At 50.6% G+C, this 27,999-nt stretch overlaps 2 protein-coding genes across 4 annotated transcripts; both read left to right on the forward strand.

The window, feature by feature from the left end:
* The first annotated feature begins 59 nt into the window (after positions 1-59).
* Positions 60-14,500, forward strand: NCSTN (nicastrin). 2 transcript variants are annotated; one of them, XM_014848352.3, is made up of 17 exons: positions 60-192; positions 1,428-1,532; positions 4,847-4,970; positions 5,409-5,530; positions 5,951-6,096; positions 7,084-7,234; positions 7,554-7,663; positions 7,919-8,071; positions 8,716-8,820; positions 9,008-9,085; positions 9,894-10,066; positions 11,513-11,615; positions 11,731-11,826; positions 12,134-12,221; positions 12,482-12,636; positions 12,876-13,088; positions 13,694-14,500. In XM_014848352.3, exons 1-17 carry the CDS (start codon positions 108-110, stop codon positions 13,814-13,816), a joined length of 2,130 nt encoding a protein of 709 aa, XP_014703838.3. In that variant the 5' UTR covers positions 60-107; the 3' UTR covers positions 13,817-14,500. The 2 variants fall into 2 exon arrangements, with proteins under 2 accessions (XP_014703838.3, XP_070353759.1); XM_070497658.1 differs by having other exon boundaries at positions 90-308.
* Positions 14,501-20,244: 5,744 nt separating this feature from the next.
* NHLH1 (nescient helix-loop-helix 1) lies at positions 20,245-27,509 on the forward strand. 2 transcript variants are annotated; one of them, XM_044758675.2, is made up of 3 exons: positions 20,245-22,192; positions 22,370-22,481; positions 25,233-27,509. In XM_044758675.2, the coding sequence occupies exon 3, from the start codon at positions 25,411-25,413 to the stop codon at positions 25,810-25,812; it is 402 nt and encodes a 133-aa protein (XP_044614610.1). In that variant the 5' UTR covers positions 20,245-22,192; positions 22,370-22,481; positions 25,233-25,410; the 3' UTR covers positions 25,813-27,509. The 2 variants fall into 2 exon arrangements, with proteins under 2 accessions (XP_044614610.1, XP_070353498.1); XM_070497397.1 differs by lacking the exon at positions 22,370-22,481.
* Positions 27,510-27,999: the final 490 nt, after the last annotated feature.

Raw genomic sequence — 27,999 nt, forward strand, 5'->3', positions numbered from 1 at the left:
TTCCGGTCCGAGAAGCTCCAGGCCACAGAGACGGCGCCAGTGTTGGCCTAGAGAGGCCACTGACGGACAAGAGGGGAACCGAGGCTTCCGCTCAGCCCACAGGCAAGATGGCCACGGCGGGGGGCGGCTCTGTGGCTGACCCGGGAAGTCAGGGTCTTCTTCGCCTTCTGTCTTTCTGCGTCCTACTGGCAGGTGAGGCCTCCCCCGCCCGTGAGCTCCAGTGTGTAAGGAGAACCCTCCGGATCGCACCAGCCGCGAGCGGCGCCGTCTCCCTTCTAGTTCCCGCTCCCCCTCTGTCCCCCCACCCGGTAAATCCTTTTTCTTTCGTTCCCACGACAGAAGTTCCCCCTTTGCCTGGACCTGAAGGTCCTTTCTCCCCCGCGGCACGTTGTGTCGCCCCATTTCCTCTTCCAGGCCTCTTCCTGGACTTCCAGCCCGACTCTCTCCCATTTTATCCGGATGCCTCGTTTTCCCCATGGCCCCAGTCACCCCACCTGCAATCAAAAAGGACGTGTGTCAGCGTTCAGCTTCACTTCTCAGTGCGTTTAGACCTTTAAAGATGAAAGCAGCACCTGGTTCCGTGGGTGCAGTGCGGCGCTTAGGAGAGTAGATTCTTCATTTCCTCCTTTGTTGATTCCGCCGTAAACCCGCATCTCTGTGCTTTGCCTCAGTTTGTCTCATTAGTAAAGTGAGACAAAGATAGGATATGGGTACTCTTGAGTGTTTAAACTGTGAAAGAATGATTCAAGGAACTTAGGCATTTATGATGCGCATAAGTGTTTGCTTACACACGTTCATTTTCTGGTATCTGGCTTTCTATTCGGTCAAGCTCTAAAACATAAACATGCCTGATTATAACCATGACCATACTTTCCCCCAAACTCACGTTGTTTTTAAAGATCCCCAAAGGAGAAACTGTAGCCACCCCACACTATGGGCATACACAGGTGGCCTACTGCTGTTAGATTAACTGACAGGTGTGTGGCATAAGGTTTCTCCCAGTTCTCTTTAGACCCCTGGAAAAATTCTCAGGAAGATTTTTTTAATTTTAATCTATATTCTTAGGCTGGCATCCTTTTATTAATTAATTAGTAATATAAGTACAGGATAGAAAAGCAGAAGTGTGGTCACCCATGCAACCAAAAGCTGGTACATCTGCGGTTAAATGCCTTTTCTTTGACAAATCAAGTTTTCTCTGTTTTAGCTTCACTGTGAATTGCTCTACGTGGAATTTGTAGGAACCCTCTGAGGCGCATAGCTGAGGGCATTTATCTTTCCAATAACATGCCCAGGAAGTGAGAAGAATGGACACTAGTCCCATTTTTAAAAAGTATGATGGACCCAAGCCATCCAGCGAGCTAATGACAAGATAGAGGCTGGTACCAATGTCTCCCAATTTCCTGTAACACGTTGTATCTTTTGATCAGGTTCGTGCTGGGGAAACTCAGTGGAGAGGAAGATCTACATCCCCTTAAATAAGACAGCTCCCTGTGTTCGTCTGCTCAATGCCACTCATCAGATTGGCTGCCAATGTGAGTTGAGGTTGGGATTTGTGTTCGTGACTGTTGATATTTCAGTCTGCCCTAGATATAAGGATCCAAGTCCTGCTTGGGAGTCTCCACACACAAATTAGGCTCTGTGGGTTGGAGGTGATAGAGAACCATTTGTCAAACTAGACAAGGTAATTAATAAGAGCTAACATTTAGTAAATGCTGCATACTAGGCTTCTTACGTGTGCACCTCATTTAACTCACAACAACCCCATGAAGCAGGTCCTATTCTTATCCTCATTTTACAAATGATGAAACTGAGACTTGGAGAAGTTGAGTAACTTTTCTAAGATGATCCTGACAATAAGTAATGAAACCAGGATTTGAGCCCTGGTGGTACAAGTTCCAAGCCAGGACTCTTAACCAGCCAGTGGGTTAAGTACAAAACTATACTGTTTCCTAAGGAGAAAGAAGATGACTACATGATGGAGTCCAGTCATCACCTGTACTCTGAATGATCTTTTTGGAACCAAAATGGGCTTCTTTAAGGCAGTAAACTATTTGAAGGGAAGGCATTGTATAAGCCAAATTGTTGCAAGAGGAATTAGTGAAACATTTAGATTTCTCTTCCTGCTTCGTAAATGTGTCCCAAAACAGGGTACCGTAACAACGTGGTTATAAAACTATAAAAGGGGAAAAAGTTGTGATCTGAAGGTTGACTCCCAGGTCCTCTGCTGCTTAACCTGCTCTCTTCAGCTTTTGTTCTGTGGCTAGTAGCTCTGTCAGAATGTAGTTTGCAGGTAAGCAGGAAACTTAGAATCAGCTCTTGGCTGCTTCCGCATCAAACAGGTCACGTCTGAATTTCAGTTTATCTTGTAAAAATGGTTAGAATGTACCTGCACAAAGCTGAAAGTCAGACTGCCTTTAATAGATGTTGATTGATGATGCTGAGTAAGTAGTGTGGTTCGAGCAGTACTGTATGATTGCCCGAAACCTGCCAATTTGGTGGGAGAAAACTGAGACACTGGGAAGTAAAGGACTTGCTCACAGTGGCAGTTACTGCTTTTCTACCCTTCCTTCCCTGAGGGATACTCTATGTTAATTGCCTCATGTCCCTGCTACAGGAATTGCTGGGAGTAGGTTAACTGGTTCTAAACAGTTCTAAATAAAATTTTTTGTTGGACTTAGTTCTTAAATTGGATTTGTGGCTAGAAGGGAACCAAGTCCACTGTGAGCTGAGATCAGACTACTGGTCTTGTTGGAATGCCACTCTAGTGCAAAAGGCTAGATCCCCTTTTAAAAGGCCCCATCCTCCTGGAGCTGGGCTCTAAGATATCCTCTTTGGGAATGAGTCATTCTGCTGCATGTTCTTAGAGAAGCAGCCCTGTGGGAGGCAAAGCAATAACCCCCAGAGATAAAGCGAAGTGCCGGGACAGAGAAACAAGAGGGGAGGGGCTGGACTCTGGCCACTTCCTCATTAAGATCTTGTTTCCTTTTCAACCTACTTATTTCTAAGTCTTACTTCATCTTATCTGTCCATCCTGAGCAAGCTACGCCCTTTTTCATTAGGCTTGCTAGGATGATAAAATTAAGGAGAAGAAGACCTAGGTTTGATTTTCTGATTATAATGCTCTGTTTCTATTAGATCCTTTTAAAGTGCTCAAAGGGGCTATATGTAGATTTCTTTTCTTTTCTCTCCTTCCTTTCTCTCCTTTTTTAATCCGTCCCCACAGTATGAGATGAATAAGAGTAGAGAAGCTTCTTCTCATTGAAGGTGCAGAGAAAGTAAGCAAGTTACTTCAGACTACATAGTCACCAACAGGAACCCAGATTAGAATCCAGATGTTTTCAGTCTTGTGTTATAGCTTGTCTTCCTGCCCTCCTTGAAGTTGAAGTTACATATTTTTTATTTGCCAGGCTAGCTTTTCCTTTTCCCATGTTTTAAATGCTGTGGCAAGGACTGTTGTCTTTTGTTTTACTTGGAACTGCCATTGGTAGCTAGATCTTTGCTAAAGTTATTCCAGATTCTGATATTTATCTATGTTATTATCACTATGAACATGAACTTATTAAGTATTTACTATATATAAGACATAGTTGAATGTGGGGGAACTGTTTCCCTGTCTAGATTTTACCAGATTCCGTGGGAGAAAAATTCTGCTTGGCTGGCAGTCTGAAAGTACTTACAGTTTTTGTCTCATGCAAGTTTTGAGTTTTCAGTGCCTTGGTTTAGAGCCATAATTCTCATGCCTGGCTGTGTATAATAAAGAACCACATGTAGCCTGTTTTGAAAATAATACATGCGTGGGCCTCACCTTTAGAGATTTTAACTTAATAAATCTGAGGTAAGGCCCAAGTATCTGTATTTTTTAAAACTCCAAAGTGATATTCTGATACACGGCCAGGGTTGTGAACTCCTGCTCTAAAACAGTTTATGAATAACACATCCAATTTTGAGTGGGGAGAAGACTCCTGGGGAGAGCTTAGAATGTCCCTGCATGGGTCACTAAGGATTTGAGGGGTATTGCTACATGGAACTCAAGTAATTCTGGACTGTGGATCATCCGTCCTCTAATGCACTGCTTCCCAATATTTGTCATGTCATGAGACACAGAGAAAAGGTTATTTGTATGGCATTCTGGCACACAGAGGAATGGATGATGTTGGCAGGGCGTGCCGGGGTAATCGATGAATCTGCTCCTGGCTGGGGGTGACCAGCCTAAGGTCTTTGGAAACCTAGGTCCCCAGAGAAGATGGGAATCAATGTCAGCACATCTCTAATCCATTCAAGGCCCATCAGTTGGGAAACTTTGTCTAGAGACCTGAAAGTTCTTGATTGACCTCATCTAAAACTGGCCAAAAGCAAGTAAAGTCATTCCCAAATAACGCAAAGGAATGGAGATCCAGGGAGGCTTCTGAGGCCATGGGAATCTACACATATGTTTTCATAAAGGAAGATTCAGTGCGAAAACTCCAAGCTAGAGATCTAGAGCCTGCCATTTCCTGGAGAAAATATAGGTTTGAAAACTTTGGTGTCTGCTGTTTTGGAATCTTGTATATATGGCTAAATGAAATTGAGGGAAGAGGGCAAGAAAGTGAAGATCACGGAGCCTTTCTGACGTTGAATGAGGAAGTCTAAGGAGTAGACTTCTTGGGCTCTTTTGTCCTCCGTTCCCTCCTGGTAGCTTTCAGATGGAGCTAGGGCAATTCAACTCTTCAGTTCAAGTCCAGAGGTGGCTGCATTAACCCACATGTCTCGTGACATGTTTGGGGGCTAAACGATCTGCAGAATCAGTGAGGCAAGATCACACTTGTCAACCGTGGGAACTTTAATTTGACCCATTCTGTGCTGGCAGCTTCCGTTAGTGGGGACACAGGAGTTATCCACGTAGTAGAGAAGGAAGAGGACCTGCAGTGGGTGCTGACTGATGGCCCCAACCCCCCTTACGTGGTTCTGCTGGAGGGAACACTTTTTACCAGGTAAGAGCTTCATGTGCCTGCTGGGAAGGTACATCCAGAGAGAGGACGATTGAGTGAATAGTCCTCACACTTGTGAGTGAAAACTTCTCTTGGCTGCCCTGGTCTGATTAGGCGGTGGGTGGGAGTGATCCTCAGAAGGAAAGATGCACCATCAAAAGGAATCATCTGGGTGATCTTATAAGTGGAACTCTAGTGAGTAAGGACCCCAGGAAGGAAGGAGGGGTACCCAGGGTCATTCAGAGACAGGGTAGATGGGATTAACCCTGAGCTCTGATTGGGTCCTAGTCCTCACTCAGAAGTTAGAGATCAGAAAGGCAAGAAATGAGTCAACAGTTTTGATTCTCCTAATTCTCCATTTGTTTCCATCCTTGGGGGCAGGATATCAGGCTGCCTGATAACCTTCCTATCTTCCTTCATGGCATTCCCTCCCTATTCCAGGAGTGTGATGGAGAAACTGAAGGGGAGAGCCCACCGAATTGCTGGTCTTGCAGTGTCCTTGGCCAAGCCCAGACCCGCCTCAGGCTTCTCTCCTAGTGTGCAGTGTCCCAATGATGGGTTTGGTAAGAAACCCTAAGGATCAGGGGCGCCCACTGTCGCCCAAAGCTCATTGTTGCTTCAGTCTCATGTCTTTGGGTCGGGGGTATGTGTCTGTCTGTCTGTGTGTCTGTTTCTGTGTGTAGTGTGAGCAACTGTCTCATAAACAGAAGACAGTGTTTCTTTGTCTTTGCCACTCATCCTTTCCCTCTGCTGCTTTCCCTTCCACTTCCCTTCCCTTCTTCCTTTTTGTCACATGCTCAGATCCCTAATCGGCCAGCCTGGGGCTCTCTGACACCAGTGTCTATTTTACTGCAGGTGGTGATAGGTTGATGCTTGCTCCTTTGAGTTATAGTCCCAACCTCATGATATCCTAGTCTTCCTCCCTCACCTGGTCCCTAAGAGCTTGCTGTCCCAACATCCTGTCCCCACGTCCTCCCCTTCAGGTGTTTACTCCAACTCCTATGGGCCGGAGTTTGCTCACTGCAATGCAATAAAGTGGAACTCCCTGGGCAATGGCTTGGCTTATGAAGACTTTAGTTTCCCCATCTTTCTTCTTGAGGATGAAAATGAAACCAATGTCATCAAGCAGGTAATGTCTCTGCCAGCTCCTGGCAATTCCACTTAGAAAGAGAATTATTTTTTAGTCTCTCCTCCTGTTTGGAGGGAGTCTCATTCTGCTAGTGCACCCTCTGAAAGACAGTTGCTCCAAGAAGATCCAAGACGTTTATTCTCTCACATTCCCCTCTCCCATTTCTCTCCTGCCTGCTTTAAAGGCTTTTAGAGTGGAAGAAATGTAAGGAATATTTAATATAAAACAAGGTGTGGAACCCTAGTTAAGTACCCCTAGTATTGGACTAGGAATTGAGAGATTCTGATCAGTAATTTCTAAAGTTCTTTTTAGCTCTAGTATTCTCTAATTCTAGTCTAGCTTCTTCATTTTGACACACAGAGCATAAGAGATTTGTCCAAAGTTACCTGGTGAGTAGATGTCCAAGCTGTCTTGAATTTAATTTTTTTTTCCTGAGGAAGATTAGCCCTGAGCCAGCATCTGTTGCCAGTCTTCCTCTTTTTTTGTTTGAGGAAGATTAGCCCTGAGTTAACATCTGTGCCAGTCTTTGTGTACTTTATATGTGGGTCACTGCCACAGCATGGCTGGCAAGTGGTGTAGGTCAATGGCTGGGATCTGAACCCACAAACCCAGGCTGCTGAAGTGGAGCACGCCAAACAACCACTACACCATGGGGCTAGCCCCTTGAATTTGATTTTTAATCTCCAGTTTGGTGCTCTTTACATCAGATCACATTAGGAACAGTGGCTGAAGCTCCACATTGGGCCAGGCCATTTGGTGTAGGGTAATTTCATCTGCCCCAACTAAGTCATTGAGTCTCTGTCCTTTCACACCTCTTGATAAGTTTTTCTCTTTGATCTTATAGATCCTGTGGTAGTACCAGGACAGCTATAGCTCAGGGGTAGATGTGGGAGTGGCTTAAGGATGAAGCTGGGCCCTTCTCTTTCTGGGAAGTGTGGAAGGGATTCTGCGGCTAGCTGCTTCAGTAAGGTCCATCTCCCCTTGTAGTGCTATCGTGATCACAACCTGAGTCAGAATGGCTCAGCACCAGCCTTCCCGCTGTGTGCCATGCAGCTCGTCTCTCACATGCACGCTGTCATCAGCACTGTCACCTGCATGCGGCGCAGCTCCATCCAGAGCACCTTCAGCATCAACCCGGGTAGGACAGATCCGAGGCACGTTGGGTATACTGGGGTGGGGATAATGGGACTAGGCCAGGGAATGTTGGAGAGACCACGGAAGGGAAGGAGTGGGCACAGGCACGTAGCGTTGGGTGGGGAAGGTGGATACAGTTCTGAACAATTAAGGCAGCTTGTCCCTGAAGAGGACGGCAGCAGAGAAACTGGCCTGGAGCAGTGGAGATAAAGAACATGACTCACAGAGTCCATGGGGCACTGGTCAGAGAAGTTGTCCATGCCTTCTTTTAGCTGCCTTCTCCCTTACTCCTGTTGATCTCTCACGGTTTGTGTCCTGCTTAGAAATCGTCTGTGACCCCCTGTCCGACTACAACGTATGGAGCATGCTTAAGCCTATAAATACATCTGGGATGTTAGAGCCTGACGCCAGGGTTGTGGTTGCTGCCACCCGGGTGAGTGTTGGCTCCTAATCAGGGTGGGTAGGGCTGAAACAAAAAGGGCAGGCAGGCCTCTCTCAGGCATCAGATTTCAGAGTTGCTGTAATGGGGAACCTCAAGTGGAGAGGGATCCGAGCTGTGGGACTCCGGGTTCTAGCCATCGCCCCAGGACATGAATATTGTCTTGACTGGAACAGGAGAGGGGAACTGGGGCCCAGTCTTAATTTCCATTTTCAAAGTGTACCTCTCTGCCTTTTCTGTTGTACCCAGTTGGACAGTCGTTCCTTTTTCTGGAATGTGGCCCCAGGGGCTGAAAGTGCCGTTGCCTCCTTCGTCACTCAGCTGGCTGCAGCTGAAGCTTTGCAGAAGGCGCCCGATGTGACCACTCTGCCCCGCAATGTCATGTTTGTCTTCTTCCAAGGGGTGAGGACTCTTTGGCTGGGGTGGAATGGCAGGGAAGGAAGGGGATGGTAAGGGTGGGAGTGGTTATCGCTTGGGGAACATCTCAGCACTCAGCAGAGAACTTCTGGATATGTCTACATGTGTCTCCCTTCGGGTTCCCCCATTTTAGGAAGCCATTGCATCGTGACCTGGAATTGGTATACTGCCAACCCCCTCCATCCCCCACTGATCCCTCTATTTGAGGCATCCTTTTACTTTTATTCTCTGGACCCCTTTACTGCCACCTCCACCCAAGAGTCCTGAGGGCCATCACAGCCTGGCCCTCAAATGCAGGAAGAGCAGCCGTGGCTCAGTTGGCAGAGGTGGGAGAGAGGCAAGAAGCAGGCACATAACAGCTGATGTTCGGCTCAGGCCTTTACTGAGGCTGCTCTCCCCATTTCTGGACTCAAGAAGTCCTGTGACACATACATGTGAGGGAAAATCACAGCTGAGAGGCGGGGTAGGGAGGAGGGAAAGTCACATGACTGTGTAAGCTGGCCAGCAGTGAGATGACATGAGACAGTAGCCTTCGTGCCTAGATCTTTGATGATCTGGCCTCAAGGAACTGATGCTGTCATAACCCTTGGGAATCTCTGTTCCTTCTCCCACCCATCTCCACCCCTCAGGAAACTTTTGACTACATTGGCAGCTCCAGAATGGTCTACGATATGGAGAAGGGCAAGTTTCCTGTGCAGTTGGAGAACATTGACTCATTCGTGGAGCTGGGACAGGTGTGTAGCTTGTGTCCTCCACCCCTTCCTTCCTCCTTAGAGCTTCCTCCTTTGTTGTTCCATTGTCCTCACTGCAGGTACCATCACCTCTTCCCTTGACTTCTCTTCCCATCCCACTTCTTTCTCCCAGGTATGGGTGAGAAGGAGAGACTGATCATAAGTGTTAACTTCTCCATCCTCCTCCTAGGTGGCCTTAAGAAAATCACTAGAGCTTTGGATGCACACAGACCCCGTGTCTCGGAAAAATGAAGCTGTAGAGAAGCAGGTAATCTGAGCATCTCTCCTCCTCACTTCTTCTTTTACCAGCTCAGAATATGGGCACCCCTGCCCCTGGTCCTATCGCTGTGAGATAGGTTGGGTGTTAACTGAAGGAGAAACACGGCTGCATTGCCTTTCTGGGGTAGGTAGTTCTCTGATCATTCGCTGCCTAGCAAACTGTGGCTGCCTGGTAAGGGCAGGGGAGTAGCTAGTTCCTTTCTCGCCCTGTTGCCCCATGGATCCCATTTTCTGGGCTGCCCTCCCCAATTCCTGGCTATATCAGACTCCCTACCCAAATTGTCCTCCACTTTCCCCACTACTTGTTCAAGATCCTCCCTCCCTTCAAGGCTCAGCTTTAGGCCTCTTTTTTACGTGCAGGCCTCTTCCTGCCACTCCAGCTTCAGTGTCATCCCTACTCTGAACTCCTCTAACACTTACGGAATGGATTACCTGGGTGGCATTCAGCATAGTTTTGTATAATTATTTGCCCCTCCAGTTCTGCACAACAAATATTAAGTGAAATATCTACCAAGGATAAGACAAAGTCCTGAGGACAGTGGAGTTTACCTATAAATATGAAAAGACACAGGCCTCTTCCTTCTTTGTGCCCTAATTTCCTACTTTAAAAAGGATGATGGGACCTGCAGAAAATTCAGAGCGCCTTAATCCTAAAAGGATTGAGGGATTTAGATCTAGGAGGGCTTAAGGCAGCTCCCCAAGCAGGGGACTTGAAGTAGAGAGCATTTCAGGCCTAAAAGAGACCTCTCGCTTCCCATTCCCCCGCCTCCCATCAGTTAATCCCCCTCTCCCCCCAGGTGAAGGACCTCCTGGCCACACTGGAGAAGATTGGTGCTGGCATTTCTACCGTAGTCCTCAGGAGGCCGGATTATTCCAAGCCTCTCCCACCATCTTCTCTGCAGCGATTTCTTCGAGCTCGAAACATCTCTGGCGTTGTTCTTGCTGACCACTTAAATGTCTTCCATAACCAGTAAGAGTCACCTAGCCTGCATCCTCTTCATTCTTGAAGAGTCTATTCTGCAGCCTGGGGTCCATAGAGAGAAATATCTTCTGTGTCAAGAAAGAGCACCACTCTCCCCTCTCCCATACCCCTCTCTCCCAAATCTCAGGTCAATTTGTGTTCTTTGCTCAGTGGCCTATTCAGATCTAACCTGGTGCCCTCATTTGACTTGATTTTCATCTTAGAAAACAATCCTCACCCTTTGCCCTTTCCTAGCACAGTCATCCTTGCTTGTGGTCCCACCTCTCCCAAGCTCTCCAGGGGCCCGAGTTCCCCAGGGCTGCCAGCAGAGGGCATCATCTCAAACAAGAGCGAATGATGATGGGGTTTCTTTGGCTGGAGGACAGAGGGCTGTCCCTGTCTGGGGCCTGCCCAAGGGTGCCACAGACAATACTTATAATCTGTGGAATGTAGTGTGTTCTTGCCGTGTGGTAAGTGCATGTGGTTCAGTGGGGGGGTAAAAGTGTCCCCTACAGCTGAGGGGGCTCCAGAGATAAGGGGGAGGCCCTATTAATCACGTCTCTCCTCGTCCTAGGCACCCCTAAACCACCCCTAGTTGAGCCCTGGGCTAACAGGGACTTCTTACTCAGGCTGGATTGCTAAGCCCCTGGGTTCCCTTCCCCTCTTTCAGATGAGTTTCTGAGTAAAAGTGCTTATGCTCTGGTTCTCTGACCCCACCCAAGTAGCACCTTCTCATTTATTGAGGGCAGTGACAGTTCTAGTCCATAGGGTCAGCTCTCTTCTCCATATCTGTCCTCCACACCACTTTGGGGTGAGGGATGATTTATCATTTGAGCACATTTGGACTGCACTGTGTGACTGACTGGATTCTGTGTGGGGCAGACATTTATTGATGGTAAGGGCTGGAAGCGCTCACCTCTTAGCCCCTCTTCTAAGATCCGTCTCCCTGGGGCTCCCCCAAGGAGCGTCAGAATGGTTGGACCCAGAGTAGTACTGTTTGTCTGTGAGCAGACCTGCTAATCCCCCTCCATTCCCAGCCGCCCTCAGTGGAAATGTTCATTGGAGCAATCATACAATTGCTTTGATAATGTGTGACAGACAAGGTTCTCTGAAAGTCATCTTAGCCATCCTCCTGTGTGTCCAGCCTAAATGATATATAATATGGAAGTGTCTCTCATGTTTAAAGATCTCCCGGGAGGGAGGGATTCCTGCCTTCTGATTTTACCTTTTCTACCTTGTCTGTCAGAAAAGTCTTTGTGTTTAACCAGCCACTCCCACTCTCACTCCTATCTCCCCATTCTCCACACCTTTTTCAATATGGGATGCTAATTTTTTCTCTTCCCTTCCTCCTGGATGATGAAAAATGAGATACTGAGTTCCTGCATAAGGGACGTTTGAGGGAGGAGGGGGCAGGGCCCTGAGTGTAGCTACGGCTCACACTGGCTTTACTGGCAGCTATTACCAGAGCATTTACGACACTGCTGAGAACATTAACGTGAACTACCCTGAATCGCAGAGCCCTGAAGAGGACCTGAACTTTGTGACAGACACTGCCAAGGTAGCACTGACCTGGGCTGGGTGGGAGCATGGAGAGCACAGTGAAGATGGTTAGAATGTTAGTGTTGGAGGTTAGAAGAGCCGGGCCATTCCGCCCTCCTCCTCACCTACCACAGGCCCTGGCAGATGTGGCCACAGTGCTGGGACGTGCCCTGTACCAGCTTGCAGGAGGAACCAACTTCAGCAACACCATTCAGGCTGATCCTCAAACAGTAAGACAAATGGGCCCTGGTTCCTTTCCACCTCGGTTTATACACAGGCTGCCCCATCCTTTATGTCCCTTGCCTAGTCCCCCAAACTTTGGAATTCAGCATGTCTGTACGTGCAACTGAGGACACCTAATGCCCCAGAGAGCTCTTGGGTGGGCCTCATCCACATCCTTGTGAGCCAGCCACCATCTTCCCAACCCTAGAGTGTGTTTAGCCAGTCTGGTTCCCACCTCATGACTGGATCTCCACTAATAACTTTTCCCTGGGCTCCAGGTCACAAGGTTCTCTCTTCTCACTGTCCCAATGCTAGGTTACCCGCCTGCTCTATGGGTTCCTGATTAGAGCCAACAACTCATGGTTCCAGTCTATCCTCAGGCAGGACCTAAGGTCCTACTTGGGTAAGCACCTGGTATGGGAATGGGACTCTTAGCCAAGTAAAGGGATAGAGAAAAAGTCATCATTTTGGTTTAATCCTTTATTTTTACTTTTTCCTCTCTATTTTCCCCCCATTTTCCTTTCTTTCCCCTGATATTTGTTGGATTCTTTTCCCCTAACCTTTTCTTCTCTGGCTCTTGCCAATCTGGGGCTTTTTCTCTTTGCCCATCTGCACCCCACCTCCCACCCACCAAATCCTCCCTTCCCTTTGGTCTCCAATCAGGTGATGGGCCTCTTCAGCATTACATTGCTGTCTCCAGCCCCACCAACACCACTTATGTTGTACAGTATGCCTTGGCAAATTTGACTGGCCAGGTGGTCAACCTTACCCGCGAGCAGTGCCAGGATCCAAGTAAAGTCCCCAGCGAAAACAAGGATGTGAGTGGTCGTGGGTGTCGGAGATGCCCAGAGGGCCCCTTTCCCTAGGGAAAGTTGGAGGGTCTCCCAGGTCTAGTTGGCTCCAAGGGATTGGGATTGGGGGATGGAGGGATGCAGCCCTTTGAACTTGAGTGTTGAAGAAGCAGTAGCCTGGGTGAAAACGGACCATCTAAAAGGTAGAGGGAATGAATGAGAGAGGGTCACCTCAGCCCCGTGCTGTGGCCTCTCTTCCTGTGCAGCTGTATGAATACGCATGGGTTCAGGGCCCTTTGAATTCCAACGAGACAGACTGGCTCCCCCGATGTGTGCGTTCCACGGCACGACTGGCCAGGGCCTTGTCCCCTGCCTTTGAACTGAGGCAGTGGGGCTCTACTGAGTACTCGACATGGACTGAGAGCCGCTGGAAAGAGATCCGCGCCCGGATATTCCTGATAGCCAGCAAAGAGCTTGAGGTGAGACGGGCAGAGGGGGGGTGGCAGAGAGCTAACTGACTTCTCTCTATTGCCTCTGTCTCATACCCCCTTCCATCTCACATTTGCCCCAGATGCACCACAGAAACCTACTGCAGATCTGTCCCTTGTCAGCCAGCATGCCCCCTTAGGACATTTGAGTATGTGCTCTTTTTGGAGATATGCTCCCATGGAGACCTGAGAGATACTCCTTACCCTGTGGACCCTCAGTAGCCCTTGCACAGCTTACTCCCGTCCGGCCTTCCCACCTGCATAGCTGGCATGAGTCAGTCTAATATCTATTGAGCACCTGTCACAAGTTAGTCAGTAATGTAATTGCCACGAGAGAATCAAAGTCATGGGTCCTAACTTCAAGATGCTTAAAATCTAACACAAGGTGGAAGCAAGAACAAATACTTTACTTCTCTTCTCAAATGGGGACACTGGGTCTCCAGATTGGGGAGATGTTGCCTATGATTGTTCAGTACTTGGTACTTGGAGCCAGCTCCAAAATTCTGATGTCCTGGCTCCCAGCCCCAAATAATTATCCAAAACTGCATTGAATTCTGAGAGCACCTCTCTCCTTTCCTGCCCTTCTTCTCCTGCAGTTTATCACCCTGATAGTGGGCTTCAGCGTCCTTGTCTTCTCTCTCATCGTCACCTACTGCATCAATGCCAAAGCCGATGTCCTTTTCATTGCTCCCCGGGAGCCAGGATCTGTTTCTTACTGAAGAGGACCCCAGCTTTTCCTGCCAGCTCTGCAGTTCACTTCCTAGATCATTTGTCCCACTGGGACGTAAACCACTAGTTTGTCACTGGAACCTCTCTGGACCTGGCTCAGACTGGGGTTAACATAAAGAAGTGGAACTGCCCAAAAGAGACAGAGGTAACAGGTCACCTTCCCTCCCCAGCTCCCGCTTCCTATCTCCCCTTCCCCATTTCTTCTTCCTCACCCCTGCCAGACTCGGGGATGACAAATAGAAGCTTCTTGCTCCTGTTTGACTCCTAGCTACCCCACCCTAACTTACTCTTCTTCAGGATCCTCTTTCCATCTTGCCCTCTACCTCCCTCTTCTCCCTACCCCTACCCCCTGTCCACAACCACCTTCCTGACCAGGAAGAAGGACATGAAGGGTTGAATGCCAGGAACAAACTACAAGAAAGCCCTGAGGAGGAGGACAAGGATGATCTGTGGGCTGAGCCTGCTGTCTCCCTCCCATTATCCTGTCCCCAGGCCCTTAGGTGGCACATCAGGGTGGGTGTGCTGCTGAGTGGGTATTCCACCTTCAGCCCACAGTGCTCCGTAGTCATTTTTATTAAGCTGTAAAATCTATTTTTGTTGTTTTCTTTTTTCCTTTGCGTGTGTGTGTAAATATATAAATATTGAATTTCTTTAAAATAAACTGTCCCACATGACCTGTACCATTCCCTGTTTTTTCCTCTTGGGCCCCCTTGTTCAGTGACCCTGGACTGGAAGTCACAAAATTGTTACCTCACCTGCTCTCTTGGGTCTCCAGAGGGCCCGAGGTGTAAGGTTCTGTCAAAAACAGTTGAAGTCCTGAAAGAGGGCCTCCTTGTAGCCCTGGGAGCTCTGATTTCCCTTTTGTAAGAACGACGTTAGCATAGATTCTTCCCACTTGGTATTTGATAGACATTTCTTTCTTCACTCTGAGACACGGGCTGCGGTACAGAGATGAAGCCCTGACCCTTGAGTAGCTCCCAGGTGGGGTGAGGGGAGAAACAGATAGGTTGACAACTAGGTGTAATCTAGTGTAATCAGTGGAGCCATTGCAGTATGTCCAGAGTGCTATGGTAGCACCGAGGAATTCAGGGTAGTGGGGGTGGCATTTAGAAAGTGCACAGAGGAAGAGGCGTTTGAGCTGAGATTTAGAGTTACCCAGGTGTGGGAGCACAGAGCCAAGAAAAGGCACAGGTCACCTTTGGGAACAGTAAGTTATTCAGTGTGCCCGAGCCGTGAGGATCAGCAGGCGATGAGGCTGGGGCCAGGTCAGGAAGGCCCTCGGATGGCATGCTAAGGAGTTTGGGCTTTCTGTTGATGGCAGGCATTTTGTAGACAAAACAACAGTGGTTTTGGACTCTTCTACAAAGAGAACCTTGGCCGTTTGGAAATGCTCTAATTCCCTGGGTCTTCACAGAGACAAAATTCTGGAGTACAGCAGCACCACCTAATGATGGTGGGCAGTGGCTGAGTGAGCTGAGGGGAAAGAGAACTGGCAGGAGTGTCGCTGAAGGCAGCCTTCTCCCCTCGCTGCTGGCCAAGAGGCTGTCTCCCACGTGCCTGAAGACAGCAGAGATGGGAAAGAACTGGCCATTTTCAGAGTCCCAAGCACTCCTCTTCGTTTCCTGGTTGGGCTATTTACCTTTTTGAGTCCTGCTGAGAGGAGGCGATTTTTCTCCAGGTTTCTCTCCAAGTTCCCTCAGGGGGCATGTTTGGGGTTCTGGGATATGGAAATATACCCCGCTGCTTCCCCCCACTGCACCCCTCCCAATCAGAGCTGGAGAAGCCGTGTGCTGTGCTGGCGGGAGTTGAGCACAGCTGCCACCATCGTCTGGGCTGACTCCACGCCTCCCTCGGCCAACAGGTCTCCCAGCGGACAGAGCAGTAAGCTCCCTCATCCTGCTGGCAGCTTCTGGAAGCAGGGAAGTGGCTGGTAACCAGTGAGGGGGCTGAACAGGGAAGCAAGAGTTGGGCAGAATGAAGAGGATGGGGTGGGCAAGGAAGAAGGGTACAAGATATAGGGCCCTCCATACCGCAGTCCCCTTTGCCTAGGGAAGAATCCTCAACACAAGCTTGTTTTCTGCCTTCCATGCTTCCTCTGCCTCACAACCTCCCCTCCCCGATACAAATACAAAACCAAAAAAACTGGTCTCTCCATGGCTTCTGGGGAGGTGAGGCTCCATGGAAGGGGCACAGACCCCCAAATGACCCACTGGGCCCCCCTTTCTGAGACCATAGGCTGGCTCCTCACCAGGTACCTCCTGTGCCCCTGGAGACCACATGAGACTGGCTGACAGCATCTTAGGGCCACAAACTTTACCTCCTAGCCCCCCTCTTCCTGCTTGCTCTAGGCCTTGCTCACCTCGGTACCTTCTCAAATTTGTCATTTCCCAGTCCCTTCCTTTCCCACAGGGCTTCCCTCCCTCCCTACTGCTACCCATTGCTAGTGCACATCTGACATTCTCTTCCACTCAACCCATTTAGAAAGTTGAATAACTGGCCATCCAGCCCCAACCCAGCCTGTCCGTACTTCTTGTGACACCTCATCCCTCAAGACTGAAGGCTTTCCTATCAGCTGGTGTCTCTTCCTCAGCTTCTTTGAGTAAAGAGTTTATGCTCTTTCCCTCATCTGGGTCACTGCTCCCAAAGGCACATCTTGGGAGGAGATATTTTCATCCAGAGCCTGGTGTTCTGTACCAAGATCCCACCTTATTCAGTACGACTTCGTTTCTTTGAGGGACCATATAATAAGACCTTAGAAATTGTGTGTATGGTCTAATTCATTTGATAGATGGAAGAAACAGTAGCCCAGAGGAGTGATGTGGTTTGCCCAAGGTCACACAGCAAATTAGAACTGAGACTAGAACATTTCTTCTATCCGCGCTGGCAGCCACAGCGGTAATAAACATTTATTGAGCGTGGCTATGGGCAAGGCCCTCTGTCCCGGCATCATAAAAGGGTATCAGATGTGGTGTCTCCCCTTAGAGACTTAGGATCCAGAGTCTAGATGGTAGGATGGGACATGACACAAGATAAATAACCAGGCAGGGCAGTATATGCTCCATGTAAAAATCAGTGCTGTACACGGGTTCTGACCGAGTTCAGAGGATGGAGGGTTTGCTTTGGGTGGGGCCAGTAAGGAGGAGCTCCACATTGTTGTGGGAAGAGCTCAGGACCAGATTTTCTAGCGTGCTGCGAGCGCTCTCTGTGACTTTGGAAAGGGCATTCCCCCTTTCTGGGCCCCAGTGTTCTCATCTGTACAAGGTGGAGTCAAACAAGGGGCTGCTCTCTGAGGTCCCCTCGGCCTGGCTCTGACAATCCCCTTCTGTGCAGCCTCCCTCCCCTTCTCCCTTTCATCTACACTCCTCAGGGCAGGGGCTGATTTCAAGGGTTGATCAATTCATGAAATCTCTAAGGTAGCTGGAAAGTTCTCCCTCTGGAGACAGAGGCCTGAGGGGCACTTAAGGTCCTCTAACCCAGGGACAGTAGGAATTTGGGGAGATTGTAGCATGACGTGATAGAAAAGAGAACATAAAACTCAGCCTTCCATCCTCAAAAAACACTTGACACGAATTGCTGAAGTCAAGCTTGGGAAGCAGAGACCTTTGGAAGGTCAGGGTCCAAATGGGCCTCAGGTCAGATTTTTATTCCTTCCTGAGTCCACACGCAGAAGGTAGAGGGGCTCCCCCACCCCTGTTGTGCAGAAGGGCAGCTGTAGGCCCTGTCCCAACAAGGGACGACTTGGAGCAGGAGTGAAGGGGCATCTCAGGAGGCCTGAGGAGATGATGCAACCCTGAGTAAATGTTACCAGCCTCTGTCTCAGGCTGGCTGCTCAGGGGCTGGGGGCTAGGATCCAAGAGTCCCCACTCTCTCCCCCAACTTAGCTGAGGAGGAGTTAGAGAAACTGGAGGGAGAAAAGAAAAACTGAGATGAAAGAGAGTGTCTGGAAAAAAATAAACTAGTGAAGGGAAGTAGGGAAGCCTCGCAGGGCTGAAGGAGGAAAGCGAGGCCAGTGCTGCGAGGGAACTGAGCCTGAGGGGAGAAAGGCCAGGCGGGCGTGGCCGGGAGGGGAGTGGGCCCAGAGCTGGTGGTGACAGATGGGTGGACACAAAGAGGAGAGCTGCAGGGAAGACAGATGGATGGGGGAGGGAAGAGGAGAAGCTGGGGGGGTGCAGTGGTTGGAGGCCGTAATGAGATTGGAGATGGGCTCTGAGCTGGGGAGAGGTGAGTGGTGAGGAAGAAAGGGGAGGCTGCCTTAGGAGACAAAGACGACCAGGCCTAGGGGGCCAGGGCAGAGAGAGGGCTCAGGGGCCGGGTGCTGAAAAGGGGGGCTTCCAGCCGGGCTGGCAGCAGAGAGAGTGACAGATTGTCTAGTTAGCTAGAGTGGAGACCCGCTGTCACCTTCGAGAGGCACAGAGAGGTGGAGACAGAGAAAGACAGACTGACAGAGACCATGTGGAAGCAGGCAAGGAGAGAACCTCAAAGATGGAAGAAGACCCAGGGACACAGCAGCTCCTGCCCAGGCTCCTCCTGCCTGCCTTGCTCTTGTGACCCAGCCAGTCTCTTACCAGATAACACCCCAGCCACAGGCCACTCCCGGGGAAGGGTCAGGCAGTGTGGCACAGTGAGGGTTAACACCGTCTGCTCTCCCTGCCAGCCGCTTGCCTGGTTGGGTCCCCAGGGCTCCCCACATATGTCACCCCCTCTCCTGCCAAACCCACCGCTTCCCGGCTCCTCCAGGCCCTCCCCCCACCTTCAAGGACTGGGCCCCGGCCCCTGTGTCTTCCTTACACACCAACCCCCTTCCTCTAACAAACTACCTCACTACCTCGAATGCTATGTGGAAATGAAAAGAGCCTGTAACAGTCTGAAAAAGAGAATGCCAACTAAATGCAAAATAACAATAAACCATAGCGCCATACTCATCCCCACTATCCCCAGGCTCTGCTCGTCCTGTCCTCCTTACAGCAAAGACGCCCACAACTCGTGGGGTTCTCCTTCCCCCTTGGGGCCCGTGGCTGCTGACAGCCTAAGCTGACTCGAGAGCTCTCCCCAGCCTCCTTCCATCCTAATGCCTTATTTACATGCGTGTATGAAACTTCTTGCCACCTTTAAGTCACCATGCACAAATGTAAGGGGTTGGGGTGAACGCTTTTCAGTTTACCTAGCACTTTCCCATGCGTTATGTGACAAAAGCCCTATGAGGAAGGCAACATTATCCCCATTTCACAGATGACAAAACACACTCAGTCAAGGTTAAGTGACTTATCCGAGATCAGCAGGCCTTGCCCCAGGTCTCTGGCCCCAAGTTCAGTGGAATCAGTAGTCCTTTCCACCGCTCCATGCATTTAGCTCCTCTTCATCACACGCTTATGATCTTTTTAGCTACTCCCCTGAGAAGCAAAAACTGAAGCCCTGAGTGAACACTGGAGCTGAGGGCCCCAGAGTCCAGGATCCCGGGATGACAGATGCAGAGGAGGAGGTGGTAGTCTCCAAAGCATTCTCTCACCTCCCTTTACCATCAAACCTCAGCCTGCACTGGGGACAGCTTGGGCTGGGCGCTTTAAGGACGGAGGTTTGAAGCAGGGCTGAAGAGTCTGAACTCAACAGCCTACAAGGAGAGAGGCTGGGAACAGGAATTTGGTTCCTCCCTCCCGTCATGCACTGCCCCACACAGATCCCTCCTGCTTCCAGGGTCTCTCTAGGTCTGCTTGTTTTCCTCAATGCCTCATCCTTGGAATCCGGGCCTCCCCGTTTCAGTAACAGTTCCTCATCTCTACAGTTCTGTATATCGTGTCTCCCCACCTTGTCTCCAGCCTCTGGGAATTTTTCGTATCCTCACAACTGTCTGTGCTCTGCCTCCCCCATGTCTATGCCTCCAGCCTGTCTAGGGGCCTCCCTCAGGACTCTCTCCCAGGATCAGTGTAGTCTATGCCTGAATAGCTGTGTTTCTCCATAGCTGGATTTTGCCCAGGTCTGTGTCTCCCCTAACAGTCTCCTCCTCTTTTCAAGTCTCTCCCCATGTCCCTACCCCTCACACTCCCATATCTTGCAGCTCTGAGCTTCCACAAAGCCTAGGTAACCTGGCAATTCTGCTCCCACCCTCTCTTTTTTCTCTCTCTGTCTCCCTATGTCTCCATCTCCCTGTGACTGTCTTCCTGTTTCTCTGTATCTTCCCCATGTCTGCTACCCAGTGACTGTGTTCTCATCCTTTTTCTCCCTCTCTGGGTCTCTATCTCCCCATGTCTCCCCCTTCATTTCCTCTCCATCTCCCACTCATTCTGTATCTCTTTCTTCCCCATGGTACTCTCTCCTGAGTCTCTCGGTCTCCCAATTTCTTGGATGGGGTGGAGGGCAGGAGGGTGGGGGAGGTAGAATTGTTGTTGCTGGGGGCTCATTAGGTGGAGATTGGTTTTTAATCAGCACCATGGCAATGATGATGCAAGAACTGAGATGCCACCTGATCCCCTGCCCCCCCAACCCCCCTTCCCAAGCCTCCTTTCCCCTCCAGCTCAGCCCATCTGCTGGCGCCTGGGCACCTGTCTGGGCCTGCCCAGGTGGGAGTTGGCACCTCCCAGACCTTGGGGTGGGGAGGGATGGGGGAGCTTGGGGAGGAATTATAGGACTCCCCTTAGGGAATGCCTCACTCTGGAGAAAGTCCAGAAAAGGTTCATCAGCAACAGGGAAATGGCAAATCCCTCCAACAGCCTGAAGGTGGGGTGTGCTCTTTCTAAGGTCCCAGCCCACTACATGCATTATCTTCATCTCCATGGCAACCTAAGAAGCAGCTGTAATCAACCCCATTTTGCGGAAAAGGATGGTAGAGGCTCAAGAGGTTAAGTTACTTGTCCAAGGTCACACAGCCAACAGGGCTTTCTTCACTGTAGCACACAGGTCTGAGCCCTCCCAGCCATGATTCATTTTAGATACAAAGTATCAATGAAGACTTCAATGAAGACATTCAACAGCTGAGTCCGGGAGAGAACTTCAGATACTGAAACCCAGCCGACTACCTCTCTGCAGTTCGCTTCCCTTGGTCCCTGCTCCTGCCACCCTGCAACACACACACACACACACTCAGACATGCATGCATGCACATGCATGCATGGGCTGGAGGCAGCTGAGCTATTGATGTGAACTTAATCAATGCCTATTTGCATATAATTTTGTATCTAGTTTTCTTATTGCTCCTTTGATGCCCCAGCATACTCCAAGCCTGCCTGGGCTGCCCTTCTCTCCTCCCCCAGTGTCCTAATCCTCCTTCTTCCTCTCTCTGCACTCCTCCACTCCGTTCATTTTAGCCCTCACCTCCTAAGAGCCCCTAATTCCCAGTGGGTCAGGTCAGGCTGGCCAGCCTAGAAAAACTCCTCGTGGGATCCGCGTCAGGAATCTGACCCTGCTCCGCCCCTGGTGATGGGGTAGGTGGAGGATGGAAGCTGGGATAAGAAGGTGTGAGGTGATTGAGTTCCAGGGTGAGAAGGGCTGGGACCTGAACAGTAGCCACAGGCTGCCTGCCAAGGGGGCTGGTGGGCACCAGCTTTGTGAAGAATGAGAGTACAGTGAGGGCGAGGGCTCTTGGGTCCTCTCCTGCGTTTTAGAGCTGTCCACTTGTGCTTTTCTAGATTTCCTTGTCAGTTTCTTGAAGACCCTTCTTACCAGGGAAATGGAGACATGGGAAGGGGCTGTCAAAGTCACACTGGGACTCCAGAATGGGACCATGGCACTGAAACCTGGCTTGCTGGGGGCCTCTGTCCCTGCCACCTCTGGTGTGGGAGACTGAAGGGGTTCATCTGTGATCCTGCCCTGGCTCTCGCCCCAGCCCCACCCCTTCCCAGCTCTCCATTTCTTGCTTATGAAATATGCATGGAGAACAGATGTCCCTGCTCCCTCACTCCCCGCCCCCCCCAGGGCCAGCCCCCGCCCCCAGCTCCCGAGGGGGTTCCCAGATCCCTCTGCCAATGGCTGCCTGGCTTGCCTGTTTAATATTGATGAGGGGGGGGAGCCTGGGCCAGCCAATGGAGAGCTGGGGGTGTGTGTGTGTATCTCCATATATATACATAGGGCTGGGCCAACTCAGGTGTGTATGTGTCCGTGAGAGTGTGTGTGTGTGTGTGTGTGTGTGTGTGAGTGAGTGTGGGTGGCTCCAGTACCTGGCCAAGCCCACACCCTCCACCTGGGCCCTATATCCCCACCATGTGTAGCCCTCTCATCTGCCCTGGAACCTGTACAGCCACACCACGCTGCCCCCGAGACCTCTAGAAAGCTGGTCACTAACTTTGCAGACGGATGAGCTCTGAGCAGCCAGAGGAGACGGGCTGTCAACGCTGCCCCGTCCTGCCAGCTTGGATCCCCTCACAGGGTCCTCCTAGGTAAAGGGGTAACCATGGCTGGGGAGGGGTGGGCGTGTCCCTCCCACTCTCTGGCTCATATCCCTTCCCAGAGCCTCCCTCTAGTTCTTCTCTCTCATGCGCTGTGTGTTTCTCCGTCCCTGCACCGCCCTCTTCCCCACTTCTCCCCTTTGACTCTTTATGCCTATTTATTCTCAGTCGGGTTGGGGATGGCAGAAGTGAGGCAGGAAGTCCTATCCTGGATGCTTGGAATTGCTGCTCTCCTTGATCCTCGGAGCCTGGAACCTTGAGACCAGAAGTGGATTTTGGGGTGAGGACTTGATGGGGAAATGGAAGCTACCGCCAGGACTAGAGCTGGGGAGGACAGTGGGCCCAAGGCGATGAGACTGGGGTCAGATTGGGAGCACATAGAGGGGAAGGGAGGGCATGGCAAAGTGATCAGGGATGAAGGAACATGGGGACCGGGCAGAGGCAGAATCGGGCTGTAATTGATGTGTTGAGAACCTCACAGCTGAACTCCTGAAGCATGGGGGTGGGGAGTTGGGGCACTGAACATGTATTGGAAGGTGCTGACTTTGGGGCCTCCCACACTATGGCCGTTCCCTGTTGTTCCTTTGGAATATGGGGTGTATTGTAAATATGAGGACTAACCACCTTCTGTTTTGTGTTATGGTTATGGGTGTACGTGTTGTCAGATGTTGATGACCTTGCACCCCCCCACCCCCACCCAAGAGCTTAGTAACTGTTTATTGACTATAATTAAGCCTGTCTTTTGTTCAGTGGGGTGGGGCAAGGCTGGGGGTGGGGGTCCTAACCCCTGTGAGGGTGTCTGTCAGGCAGGAGAACCAGGGCTGGTGAGGAAGGGGAAACAGTGACTATGAAGGAGCCTCAGCGCTTCTGTTTCTGGCTGTTCAGTCCAGCTGAGCACGAAGTGAGTGGCCCACTGTTCCTGCTTAACACTCCCCCAGAGCAAAGCCCTTTCCTCAGCTTTCCCAGGCCATGTTCCTGCTGCCTCACTCTGACCTCCTCTGGTCCTGGGGACAAGTAAACTTTAGCCAAGCCCTATAATGGTGGCCCCAAGAAGCTGTTCACATCCTCTTCTGCAGGCCATGTCTGAACTGACCTTGGGCTTTGGGAGGGTGTGGAGTAGACAGTTGATTATGTTCCCTTTCCAAAAGCTTCCTTGCGGAGGAAGGGCCGGGAAATGGCAAGGGCTTAGGGGGCTGAGGACAGAGCTAGAGGAAGGGGCTGGTCCTGAGCCGGGGCGTCGTGGCCAGAGGAGACACCTTCCCGATTCTAGTGGACAGAGTGGTAGGATCTGGTGTCTTGGTGGTCGTGTTGGGGGGGTTGGTGGGCTGGGAGGGACTGAGCTGGGGCAGCTGTGCTGAGCTCCATATGTCCCAGTCCGGTCTACAATGGGCAATCTGTGTGTTTATCCCCTCTTACCCCCAACACAGAGAAGCAGCAAGGGTGGAGAGGGGCCCTAGGAGGGAGGGGATTGCAGGGCCAAGGCTTGTAGCTCTCCCCTCATGACTGGGAAGCTTGAGAGTCACCGCCAGCCTCTCTTGGAGCTGTGGCGCCAGTCTTCCTCAACTTTTTTTTTCCTTTTTCAAACTATTAAACAATTTTTTTATTGTGGTGAAAAACACAGCAAAATTTACCATTTTAAGAGTACAGTTCAGTCTATTGAATATACTACTAATAATAGAATATCCTATTAAGTACGTTCACATTGTTGTGAAACAGATCTCCAGGACTTTTTCATCTTACAAATCTGAAACTCTACACCCATGGAACAACACCTCCCCACCTCCCCCCAGCCCCTGGTAACCACCATTCTACTTTCCGTTTCTATGAAGTCGACTACTTAGATATGTCATATAAGTGGAATCATACAATATGTCTTTTTGTGACTGGCTTATTTCACTTAGCACAATGTCCTCAAGGTTCATCTATGTGGTAGCATGTGACAGGATATCCTTCCTTTTTAAGGCTGAATAATATTCCATTGTATGTATATGCCACATTTTCTTTATCCATTCATCTGTCAATGGACGTTTGGGTTATTTCCATATCTTAGCTATTGTGAACAATGCTGCAATGAACATGGGATGGCAGAGATCTCTTTGAGATTCTGATTTCAATTATTTTGGCTATATATCCAGAAGTGGGATTGCTAGATCACATCATAGTTCTATTTTTACTAGATCATATGGTGGTTCTATTTTTAATTTTTTGAGGAACCTCCATACTGTTTTCCAAAGTGCTTGCACCAATTTACATTCTCACCAACAGGGCACAAGGGCCCAGTTTCTCCACATCCTTACCAGCACTTGTTATGTTCACTTGTTACGTTGCTTTTTTGTTTGTTTTGATTTGCATTTCTCTAATGATTGGTGATGATGAGCTTCTTTTCATATATTTGGTGGCCATCTGTATATCATCTTTGGAGAAATGTCTATTCAAGTCCTTTGCCCATTTTTAAGTCCAGTTATTTGGTTTTTCGTTGTTGAGTTGCAGAAGTTATGTACAATATTCTAGATATTAACCCCTTATCAGATATATGATTTGCAAATATTTTCTCCCATTCTGTAGGTTGCCTTTTCACTCTGTTGTTTGTGTCCTATGATGCACAAAATTTTTAAATTTGATGTAGTCCCATTGGTTTATTTTTGCTTTTGTTGCCTGTGCTTTTGGTGTCATATCCAAGAAATCACGGCTAAGTCCAACGTCTCGAAGCTTTCCCCCTGTGTTTTCTTCCAGGAGCTGCATGGTCTTAGGTCTTCCATTTAGCTCCTTAATACTCTTGCTCAGTTTAATCCCGCCCCGTGTCCTTCTCATCACTTCTCCGTTTCTGTTGCTTACTTTCTGGATTCTCTTCCCTTCTTACCATCTTTCCTCCTGCTCCTTTACAATCTCCAGCCCTTCCCCATGTTTCTTCCCCTACACTTACAGTGCCTCCCCCTCCTGGCGAGGTCAAAGCTTCCTCCCTCCCTCCGCGTCTCTGAGCTGTCCCTCCCTCCTCCCTCTGACTCTATCAATTTCCCCTTCTCTCTTCCAGGCTCCCGGACCGGACCGGAACCCTGACCATGGAACCCTGAAGTGGCCCCGACTTCCCGAGCTCAGTGGCAGACCCCACCGCCCCAGGCCCTTCCTGCCCCTCCCACAACCAGCTTTCAGGCTCCCAGAGGGAGGGGTGGGGAGGGGATCCTGATCTCTCAGGGCAGGGGACTTCCATCATGATGCTCAACTCAGACAGCATGGAGCTGGAGCTGCCTCCCACCCACTCGGAGACCGAGTCAGGCTTCAGCGACTGTGGGGGCGGGGCGGGCCCTGACGGGGCTGGGTCTGGGGGGCCAGGCGGGGGCCCCGCCCGGGGCTTGGAGCCCGGAGAGCCTGGCCGGAAGGACCTGCAGCACCTGAGCCGGGAGGAGCGGCGGCGCCGGCGCCGGGCCACGGCCAAGTACCGCACGGCCCACGCCACGCGGGAGCGGATCCGCGTGGAAGCCTTCAACTTGGCCTTCGCCGAGCTGCGCAAGCTGCTGCCCACGCTGCCCCCGGACAAGAAGCTCTCCAAGATTGAGATCCTGCGCCTCGCCATCTGCTACATTTCCTACCTGAACCACGTGCTGGACGTCTGAACCAGGCGGTCTCCTGCCCTGGATTCGCCCCTCCTCCCCAGCCTCGCTGGGGTCCCTTCTCACGCTCACTGCTTAGAACGGCCATCTCCTCCCTGAGCCCCTGCACGCCGGCATGGAGTCCCACAGGCTCCAGGCCCAGGCAGAGGGCCCACCGGCGGTGGTGAAGGCGGCTTTCTTTTACAGACCCAGCCCCCCCCCCCCCCAGGCTATTCTCATGGGTACCTTCTACAGTTTGTGGTTGGGGCCCAGCTGGGTAGAAATGTTTGCTAGTTGTGGTCGGTGTACAGTCCTTGCTGGATTTACTAAGCGGGCCCCACTTGGCGTCTCCCCCTAGCTCTCTCATGGGCTGCTGCCCCTTCTACCCCTATGTCCAAATTTTCAGAGACCTCAGACCCCACTCTGTCTCCCATCCTCCTTCCACTCTGTTCCAGCTTCACCTGCCCACGGGGAGGGAGGGGGCATCAGAACAGGAAGGGAGGAAGGCGGAGCTTGGACGGGAGGGGGCTCCTTCAGAGTTCTTGGTCTAGCCATGCTTGGGAGAGGGGCAGGCCCTTGGGAGGGAGGTGCATGGTGAAGTACCTCCTGTGAGGGGCATCTCAGTAGCCGAGAATTATGGAAAAATTTCCTGTTTTCTATCTTATTCCTGAGGCTTAGCACATACAGACCTCGGATCTTACTTAGTAGTGGGTGCCTTGCCCTCTCTGAGCTATTTGGCCTACTCCCTGGCCCCTCACCCTTACCCTCTCGATTTCTCCCTCCCTGTGTGCAGCTGGAGAAAGGGAAACATAGATCCTGGGGTGGGGGATGATGTCCTCAAACTCAGCCCAGAGAATCTGCAGAAGCCCCAGGCAACAAACCGGCCAGATCCCACCTCTGCTTCCTTTATCCCACCCCACCACGAAAAGATGCAAAACCCATGCGGGTTCCTCCCTCAGCTGCAGGGAGAATGCCCTGTTACTGCCCTCTGGGAATACGCAGCTCTCCTGGCCCTAGGGCCTGTTTATTACATTTTTTCCTCCTTCCTTAAGCTGCTTTCAGCTGTGCCCCCCTGTGTTGCGGAGCCCCACCTGCTCACTGTAGCCCAGGGTCAGCAGTAGAATGAAGGGTCCTAGGACTTGTGTGGCAGCAGCAAGCCCACTGCACTTCCCACGCTCCCTCCTCCCTCACACCAAACTCCTAGCTCTACAAGGATATTATTTATGTATTTATTTATTTATTCATCTATTTATTTACTTATTTATTTATAAATATTACTATTTATTGCCGAGTTGTGCACTTTGGGGTAGAGTGAGGGGGCTCCTGGCAACCCTAGCCGGCTCTCTTGCTTCCCCCTGGTTACTCCTTTCCCTTTCTTGCTCCTTCTGCAACAGCAGGTGTGTGGGGGGATCCCCTCTGCTCACCACACCCATATCCCTTCCTCAGATCCATCTGTCCTGATACCCTAGTCCTCTGGGATGGTGCCCCTCCCCCAGCTCCAGGGCTCCTGGATCCTTCCTCAGCTCCCTCCATCCCCAGACAATCCCACCGCAGTCCCACCTGCCTCTTTTCTCTCTCCAGCCCTCCCCTGTGCCCCTTACTTCTTCCTAATACCCCCAAGAGCAGGCCCTAGGGGTCTGTGTCCTGTGTCCTGTGTGTGAGTCCCTCCTGTTGCATTTCTGATTTCATACAAAAAGACAAATTAAAGTGACCTCGTTCTAGCACCAGGTATGGCTGTGGATCATTCGATTGGGTTGGGGAGCTGGCCTGCAGGTTATGGGAGGGTGGGCACTGAGAGTCCTGGGCTCTTCTGATGGGGTCATGAGAGCTCAGTATGGTGGTTAAATGAAGACAGAGAGAAGAAGGGGCCACAGAGTAAAGAGGTGCCGGGGAGGGTAAAACACACAGGTCCTAGACCTTCCCACCTCAAGTCCCGTGTACCCCCATCTTGGCCCTCATGAGGTGACACATTCTGACCCTTCTGATGTTGTGCTTCTGCTCCTGCTCTCTATGGGCCTGAGAAGGTGCTGAGTGTCCCAGGAGTTCCCAAGTTAAACATGTGTCTGTGGGTCCATGCTGCTGAGAAAGGCCGTGGCATGAATCTTTGCCTTCCCCATTATTGTCTCGGAGCTGGGTCAGTATTCCTTGCAATGTCAGTTCTTGGCCCATTTTGTGATCCTCAACCTTAGGATCCTGGGGAGAACATGATAG

The sequence above is a fragment of the Equus asinus genome, chromosome 25 (genome assembly GCF_041296235.1).
Source record: "Equus asinus isolate D_3611 breed Donkey chromosome 25, EquAss-T2T_v2, whole genome shotgun sequence".
NCBI classification, from domain to species: domain Eukaryota; kingdom Metazoa; phylum Chordata; class Mammalia; order Perissodactyla; family Equidae; genus Equus; species Equus asinus.